At 46.9% G+C, this 9,019-nt stretch overlaps 1 protein-coding gene across 1 annotated transcript in view; it reads right to left on the minus strand.

Annotated features, from left to right (window-relative positions):
• DSCAM (DS cell adhesion molecule) overlaps positions 1-9,019 on the minus strand; it is a 987,413-nt gene that overhangs the window by 181,271 nt on the left and 797,123 nt on the right. Inside the window, exons 13-14 of the mRNA XM_012558972.1 lie at positions 8,060-8,156; positions 7,302-7,430 (exon numbers count right to left, since the gene is read on the minus strand). Of these exons, the coding sequence (XP_012414426.1) occupies positions 7,302-7,430; positions 8,060-8,156 (226 nt within the window). The remainder of the gene's footprint in view (positions 1-7,301; positions 7,431-8,059; positions 8,157-9,019) is intronic.

Here is a 9,019-nt window from a genome sequence, read left to right on the forward strand (position 1 = left end):
TTACTCATTCCCTCCCACCCTCTTTCCCTCACTCCCTCCCTTCCTCCCTCCTTCCCTCACTCATTCCCTCCCTCCCTCTCTCCCTCTGTCACTCCCTCCCTCTCTCCGTCTCCCTCCTTCCTCCACTCCCTCCCTCCTTCCCTCACTCATTCCCTCCCTCCTTCCTTCTCTCATTCGCTCTCTCCCTCCCTCTCACCCTCTTTCCCTCCCTCCATCCCTCCCTTCCTCTTTCCCTCCTTCCTTCCCTCTCTCCCTTCCTCCCTTTTTCCCTCTCTCCCTCCTTCTCTCCCTTCCTCCCTCCCTCCTTCCCTCACTCCCTCCATCCCTCACTCATGGTCGAAGGCTATGGCACCAACTCTCCATCACACAGGGGTGTCTTTAATCAGGCCACAACGTGAAAAAAACAGCTTGAACGCAACCCAGTGCCACAGACTTGGCATTAACTGCCCTTTTTCCTATGTTTTTGGCAATGACTAGGTGGCGCAAATGGTTAACATGCTCAGCTACTAATGGAACCCTGGGTGGAGGTTCAAGCCTACCCAGAGGAGTCTCGAAAGAAAGGTCTGGCGATCTACTTCCAAAAGTCCCATCTATGAAAACCCTATGGCGCACAGTTCTACTCTGACACACATGGGGTCACCATGAGCCTGAATTGACTCAACAATGACTGATTTTATACTCTAGCTTTCAGCAGTCACCCCTCCCGTGCGAGCTTCCTCAGTGACAGCAGAGAAAAGAAGAGGGTGGGACACTTGAAGTAATACACGAGGAGAGAGGGTTAAAACTGGGCTAGGAGTAGAATTCTTTTTTTTTTTTTTCTTTTGCTCAGACTACTTGATAGAGTGCACTATATCCAGCTGTCTGAGGTCTGGACAATCCTTTTTATCTTCTTTTTACAGATGCATGGCATACGGCATACAAGGTGCGTTTTTGTTTTGTTTTTTTTTAACATCAAGGAAAGCGGAAGGCATTGGACTTTCATGGAAAAGCAAAATAATTTCTGACCCTTACTGGATAAGAAGTATAATGGCTGCTTCATGTGGCTTTGATAAACGCTCGCTCCTAACTGCTTTCTAACCACCAAACTGTGTTAGCCAATTAAGGGGCCTGTCAACACTGAAGAGAAAACCTGCCTCCTACAGAGCACTGTCAAGTCCATGATCTCCAACACCAACTCAAGGAGCCTCAAGAAATCACCTAATTGGGCCAAAATCTGCAGCTCTAATTTATAGACATGCCATTTTAGAAATAATTAATGGTGCGGTCCGGAGAGGTTCTAACATCAATGCCCAGGTATACATGGAGACAGAGCCCTCTGCTTCTCCTTTTTACACCTATCCATTCACCTGACAAAGTGTTTTTGAGTCTGGGTATGCACCAGGTCAGTGACATACACTAAAGACTCAGATGGGTGTTCAGCGGGAGACGCTGACCGGGCCCGAGCATTTCAGGTGCCTTGACTGGAATGCCCCAGGAAGAGGATTATTTCCTGCGAGGGTTTTAATTCTTCTCTCGTTGCAGAATGAGAAAATGTAGTTTGAAAGCACCCCTCTCTTCCAACTACCCTTTTTCTCTTCCCTCCCTTTTCCTGACCTCCTTTTTCCTGAGGTAGGTAGCGGGTAGCTGTTTTTAGTTACCATCAAGTTAGTTCCGACTCATGGTGACCCCGTGTGTCAGAGCAGAACTGCTCCACAGGGTTTTCAAGGCTTTTTAAAAGCAGATCGCCAGGCCTATCTTCCAACGTGCCTTTGGGTGGGTTTGAACCACCAACCTTTCAGCTAGTAGTCAAGTACTTAACCACTGGGAAGTTGGTAGAGGGATAATAAGGAGCCCTGGTGGCCCAACAGTCGAGTGCCCAGCTACTATTCTGTAAATATTACCGCCAAGATAACCCTGTAGGGTAGTTCTGCTCTGTCACACGGGTCACTATGAGTCCAAAACCGGCTCAACGACACCTAACAACAACAATTATTCCATTACTTGTTGCCTGCCTCAACCCAAGCATGTACTACACTCTCCTTTTCTGAGGTACATGGGATAGTAATATTTGTTTCTTTTAATATCTTAATGTAAAGGATTGTCATTCTTTGAACAGAAGTTACAGATAGTTAGGTAACTGTGCAGTGTGGTAGTTTTCAAGTGACCCCACTACTGTTTTAAGTCACCCCAACACATGCTCATCATTTGCTTCGCAGTGATTCTTTACTTGAGAAGTAGTGTCTCAGTGGATAGAACATGGGCTCCACCATTTTGTAGCTATGTTACCCAAGAGCTCTGTGCCTCAGTTTCCTCATCTGTAAAATAAAACTAATCACAGTTTCAGTCTCGCCGAGTTGCTGTGAGTGGTATGTGAGTTTAACATATATGAAGTGCCGGGACAGGGCTTGGCACGTTTGAGTGTTTGCTGTTGCTATTTTAAACAATGGATTATTCTGCATCACAGAGATCTCAGGGCTTTTGCAGAATTCAATGTCTTACAATCACGCTTTGGGAGCACTGGCTGCAGCCTGACCCTGCAGGGGCTGCCTGGGCTGGGAACAAGGTGGGGTCTCCTCTGTCTCACAAGCTTCCTGCTCCTCTGGACTTCCTGTTGAAAAGCCACCTGTGTTTGCCTTTGCAGAGGTGCTGTGGGCACAGCTGTGCCCAGTGTCCAGGTAAACGTTGTAAGTGGGATCACGGTGGAAAATTAGAGATTTCTGTGATTGAGGGAATATGAGGACTCGATCCCAGAGTTCCTTTCTGCAAGATCGTGATGGGGTGAGGCAGAGTGGACAGTGGGATCTGCTGAGTATTGAATTATGCTTCCTGGACAGAAATTGTTGGCTGACTTGTGTATGAGTGTGGGCACTTTTCACTAGGGGGAGAGCCAGTCCCAGCCAATCTTGGTTCCTGACCTAATCACTTTTCAGCTGCTAGCCTTGAGAAAGTCATTTACCTTCACCTGCCAATGGCAGTCACAGGTAAATCGCCTACCTCAGTACCTGGCAGAGTGAGTCCACTGTTATTTTATTACTACTGTTTGTTTATAATTATCATCATCCTGCCATTTGGAAGCACCTGTTCTGCCCTCTCCCTACGAGGTACTGAGGGCCCTCAAGATGAGTCAAACCATCACAGAAGCCCACCTTTCCTGTGCTCTGGAGTCTAGACCCACCTTGTACTAGCCCCTTCACCACAACTGATCTGTGTCCCAGTCACACTGGCATAGAAGGTGTGGACCAGGATCAGGATGGGGATGAGACCTGTCTAGATGGATTCCCAGCTTGGCTACATCCCAGCTGGATGACTTTGGGTAAATCACTCCAAGTCTCTGCTTCTTTATCTCTTACTTGGTGATAATCATACCCATCTAGCAGAGATGAAATTTTCTAAAAACCAGTTGTCATCGATTTCGGCTCATGACGACCCCATGTGTGTCAGAGTAGAACTGCGCCCCATAAGGTTTTCAATAGCTGATTTTTCAGAATTAGATCACCAGGTCTTTCTTCTGAGGCGTCACTGGGTGAACTGGAACTGCCAACCTTTCTGTTAGCAGCTGAGCATGTTACCCATTTGTACGGTAGGAGTATCATCCATTTACTGAGTCCTGCTATACGCAGGCACCACGCTGGGTTCTCTACCACTTTTAGTACTCACATCAGCCTTTCTGGATGGGATGCTTAGAGCTGGGGAGGCATTCACGGTGCCTGGAGGTGGGGGAGTTGCTTCAAAGCGGTGGTGGGTTTTATTTAAGGGTGACCTAAAAACCAGCACACCTTTAACCCTGAAGATGGAGTTACCACAGGGGTTAAAAGGCCAGAGGTGAGAGATCCAGGGTAGTTGGGGTGGGACTTTTCTAACTTAAGCTAGTGTTTCCTGAGAACTACACAGGTGGGTCATGGGCATGGCAGGACACAAATATTCCTCCTCTGTTTCTTCTTGTTGTCAGTACGGCCACATTGGGCTTCACTAGAGTGAGCCACGGCTGCCCACCATACCCAGGGCCTGAGGCTGGAGAAGCCAAGAGAAGGTCCATGCTTGGAGCATCCAGAGCACTCAGACAGCCCTTCCCCAGTGTGCTGGATTTAACGTATCCATGAAAATCACTTAAGCCTGCATTCATGGCATAAACTATTGGCTCACTCAATGTTCTAATAAGTGCTCTGAAGTTGCCTGGGTGGTCCAAATGGTTTGCACTCAACTACTATTCGATAGGATGATGGTTCTAATCTACCCAGAGGTACCTCAAAAGAAAGGCCTGGAGATCTACCTCCGAAAATCAGTCATTGAAAACCTTATGGAGCACAATTCTGCTCTGACACACACGAGCTCACCATGAGTTGGAATCAACTCCATGGCAATCAGTTTAGTTTTTTTCAAGTGCTCTGTGTTGCCCTAAAGTCCTCAGGACAGAGACCAGTTTTGTTTGTATTGGACCCCAAAGCACTTGTACTTGGCGCATGGACGTCTCTCAATACACGTGTTAACCTAAAAGAAATGTCATAGCCTCAGAGGGCTATGCTAAGGCTGTGACCAAGTCCCCTTCCGGCAGTGATTGTTCCACTTCCGGTCCGTGTATTGGCGCTAAAGTTGATGTCACTTTCTCTCCCTTCACTGCCAAATCTAATTCAGTGGCAGCCTACTTTGTATGACCCCATGCTTCTCTTTCAGGCTGGGCGGTCTGCCAGCAGAGCTAATCTTGGTGGTTTCATTGCCTTTTGAAACAATGTCCACCTTGCAGAGATCTCTGTCTACGGTGGTGGATTGACCCAGCTCCACGAACAAGACTGATGGGGCTATCACTACTCTCTGAGGACTATGCTGGGCTTCCTCACGATGCCTGTCAGTGTTTCTCCTGAATTCTCATTGCTACTGCCAGTTTCCAAGTCACTCTCTACAAAGTTTGAGGGGGTTATTTTCAATTAAAAAAAAAAAATGTTGCCCTGGAGTCGATTCCAACTCATGGTGACCCCATCCATGTGCATCAGAGCAGAACTGTGCTCATATCGTTTGAAATGGTTGATCTTTCAGAAGTAGATTGCCAGAACTTTCTTCTGAGGTACCTCTGGGTGGACTCCAACCGCCAGCCTTTCGGTTAGCAGCCAATGTGTTAATTGTTTGCACCACCCAGGGACTCCTCATGTTCAATACCATACTACAAGTAAGTAATATTGAAAAGATGAAAGTGTCTACCTCAATTAAGAAGGTTTTCTTTTACTTCAAAATCTGCCCCTCAAAGCTTTTAATTCTTTGGCTCCACCCAGACCTCATTTCATTAGAACAAAGACAATCTTGCCCTTTTTTCTTTCCTTTTAGCCCTTCAGAAGCTCGCTCTTTCTAGTCTCCAAAAGATCTCATGTTTGGGTGGGCACTGTCATGCTCCCCAGGTCACCGTGCCTCACCTGCACAGCCCTGGGTTCCAGCTCCGGCTAGGTGTCACACATCCAGTGACAGAGTGACTTGGAGCAGCTGTGCTCCCCTCAAGGCTTCCGTGTGGCAAGCTCACAGGGACCTCTACCTGCACCACCTTGTTTCTGGCCCCCTAGTGGGGGTATTGGTGGTTTGGTGGTAGGATTCTCCCCTTCCATGGGAGAGACCTGGGTTCAATTCCCGGCCAATGCACCTCATGCGCAGACACCACCTGCCTGTCAGTGGAGACTTGAGTATTGCTATGACGCTGAACAAGTTTCAAGGGAGCTGCCAGACTAAGGCAGATTAGGAAGAAAGGCCTGGCAATCTACTTCCAAAAATCAGCCAGTGAAAACCCTATGAATCACAACAGTCTAATCCACAACAGATCAATCGGTTGATCATGGGGATGGCGCAGGGCCTGGCAGCATTTCGCTCTGCTGTGTGTGGGGGGGTCCCCAGGCATCGGCGGCCGACTCCACAGCAGCTATAACAACAACGGAGGAAGTGCTGGGACAATTAAACTCAGCTGTCCCAGTTTTTCCTACATCCACTTCCAACCCAGCCAGTTACTGCAAGGCTCAAATACTATGTCTTAAACCACCATTCTTGATCTTCTGTATCTTCCTTTTATCTGAAGACATTGCTTTCCCATACTCCTTAATACCCATTACTGAGTGTCCCTTTACAACCCCATCTCCTGCATTTTCTCCCTGCCCCTTAACACGCTCTTACTATAATATTCCCTCCATTCTCAGCTGGCTCTCAAGCTGCCTTGAGCTTATTGTTTCACGACAGCTTCAGCTTAAAAGACACTAAATAGGTCGTGACAGTGTAATCTGAAATAACAGTACTGTGCCCCAGAAAGTGGAAATAAGGCTACTTTGCGGCCTCTGAGAATTTTATTAACCCTTCCCGTACTGATGCTGCTCTAATTCGTCTTATAGTTTATGAGACACAGTAAAAATTCCGACTCAAGGCTACGTGGATTATAAAGCTGGAAAGGGCCCTCGTGTTCTCCCGTTAAGACAATGGAAGGACACACGTGTACAGTGGTCCTGAGAGACAGGTCAGCTTTATGAGTTCTCTGTTAACTTGGCCAGAAGCAGCCCTGTAGAAATAGATGAGTACTTTCTGGGTGTAGGATTAAGTATCACTGGTCCATACTCTGCAGCATTTTAAGAAGGTGGCTGCAGAGTTAGTGCCTAGTCTCAGCCAGGAGCAGCTCTCCCTTCTCTGGAAAAACTACAATGGGGATGGCAATCCCACCGCCCAGGGCCACCAAGAACAGCTGGAGCTAAAGGCTCTGGTCCCAGGGTCACTCTCCAGAGCAGCCACTGACTGGGAAAATGGGAAGCGAAAGGAAGCAGGAAACACCTGTTGCCATCGAGTCGAGTGGATTCTGACTCACCGTGATGCTATAGGACAGAATAGAACTGCCCGATAGAGTATCCAAGGAGCACCTGGTGGATTCAAACTGCTGACCTTTGGGTTAGCAGCCATAGCACTTAACCACTACACCACCAGGGTTTCCAGGAAGAGGTGGAAAAAGTAATGACAGTGGCCTGTATCTGTCAGCAGGTGTCCACGTGCCCATCAGCGGCAAGAACACCCGCATGGACGGTGGAGAGCCCGGCTGAGCTCTGGGGCTGCTCTGGGTGGCAAACAAAGAAGAGAGGCTGAGCGCATCAATAAAGTGTGTGCTGACACCAAACTCCACAGCCCCTAAAGGGAACATTGGATGTCTTTCGTGCAAGAAAAGAGATGGGCTGGCAAGAAGGGTGTCCTCCGAACTTCTGCAAATCGAGGTTGATTCCTGCGGGTAAAATGAAAAAAGAAAGGAAAAAAACAAAAACACAAACAAATAAACGGGTTGTGGAAGTGACCCACGTGGGAGGAAATAAAGGACTTACCTGATTTATTTTTGCATTCGATATCGTAGCCCGTGATGGGGCTGTTACCATCAAAGCCCATGGTCCACCTGAGGGTAATTGTACGCGCTTTCACGTCTTTGATCTCGATTTCGGGAGGGTCGGGGGGTTCTGTGCAACCAATAGAGAGGCCCAGGTTACTTCAAACATAGTTCAGACATTAATAAGATGACAGCTGAAATGCCAAGTAGGACTCGCCAAAGGTTCGACAGCATTAGACAAGGACAGACGCTTTTTATCTGGAAAGTGCTTTTTGTTTGTTTTTCCTAATCACATTGTAGGGAGAAAAAATACGACTTTACCCCCAATTCCAATTTTCATACTTGCAGAACTGGGCCAAACCTGGAGGATTTAAATATCACTATTCTGGGTGGGAATCTATAACTCAAACACTATCTTGTCCCAAGCGTTAAACTTCCCTTTTCATTTAGATTGTCTCGTACATTTCTACAATTGGCCAGAGAGGGCGTCATATTCCACTTCCATGCCTTCAGCATGGCCTTGCCATCTGACTCAACTCCTTTAAGGGCGTGTTCCCTGTATGTGGGGCTGCACTTTGACATAATCAGGGGTCCTGCAAAATACTGCGTTAACAGCAACTTCATACATACGTAAAATTTTATCGGCATCAGAAAGCTGCGCGCAGTAAGCTGAAATACACACACAGAGGCTGAGCACCGACACACGCTTACTGTCCTAAAAGAGCTGTGTTTTTTTCCCCTCTGCTCTCCTCTTCCTACCTTGCACTGTGAGCTGAATTATTCCACGGTCCTCCCCGTAAGAGTTGATAGCATGGCAGGAAAAGAAGCCGGAATCTTCTCTCACAGTTGGCAAAATCTACCCGCACAGCAGAAAGAGAATTCATTGCATTCAGTAGCACAGAGTAAGAGAACAATCGAAGGGGTAAAAATCTCTCCACTCTTTCATCCTTTCCTCCACCCCAAGCACACACATAAATACACTCACACAGACACATATACAAGGACACACACACACACACACACCTTTGGAGAAAACTATGTCAGCACAATTATAAACATGCAGATGCATAGGTTCAATGAACATTATCAATGTCAGCTGTCAGCTCGTTAAATTAGAGTGTAATTTATGTCTGCAGTATAAGATGCCATGGCCAGGTTGATATATATCCCACCGAGTTTTTTTTTTTTTTTTTCTCATAGTGCACCTTTAAAGCATCTGAAGCTATCAGCCTAAGGAAGCAAATCTACAAATACTGCCGAGAGGGGCCAGTCCCACGGACCCTTACTAGTTTTGTCCTAGAAGGACTCCAGATTAGACCCTTGTTGGAGAATTAATATAAGTGTTTCAGACACAGGGCCTTTTTTTTTTTCTTTTTCTTTTTGTTACGTGTGTGCCATAGCCTCATCGCCCGCCCCCGCCCCCGCACCAAAGGCATCGCTCAGTGAACGACCAACAATGCTAAAAAAAAATTAAGAGAATAAAAAATACTTTTTTTCCTAGCTTTTATGATCCTCTGTTAATGACAGGATTTTTTTTACATTGGATTTTTCCAAAGAAGCAAGATACTGTTCATTGTAATACTGTTTTGTCCCAAAGCCCTTCTGATTTTTCTTTTCAAAGGAAGTTAAAACACACAGACTCGAGATGAATGGGGCACAACAGCCCAGGGACAAGGACTAGAAGGCAGGAGGGGACAGGAAAGCTGGTAATAGGGAACC

Source organism: Trichechus manatus, unplaced genomic scaffold (assembly GCF_000243295.1).
Source record: "Trichechus manatus latirostris isolate Lorelei unplaced genomic scaffold, TriManLat1.0 scaffold00202, whole genome shotgun sequence".
NCBI lineage: Eukaryota > Metazoa > Chordata > Mammalia > Sirenia > Trichechidae > Trichechus > Trichechus manatus.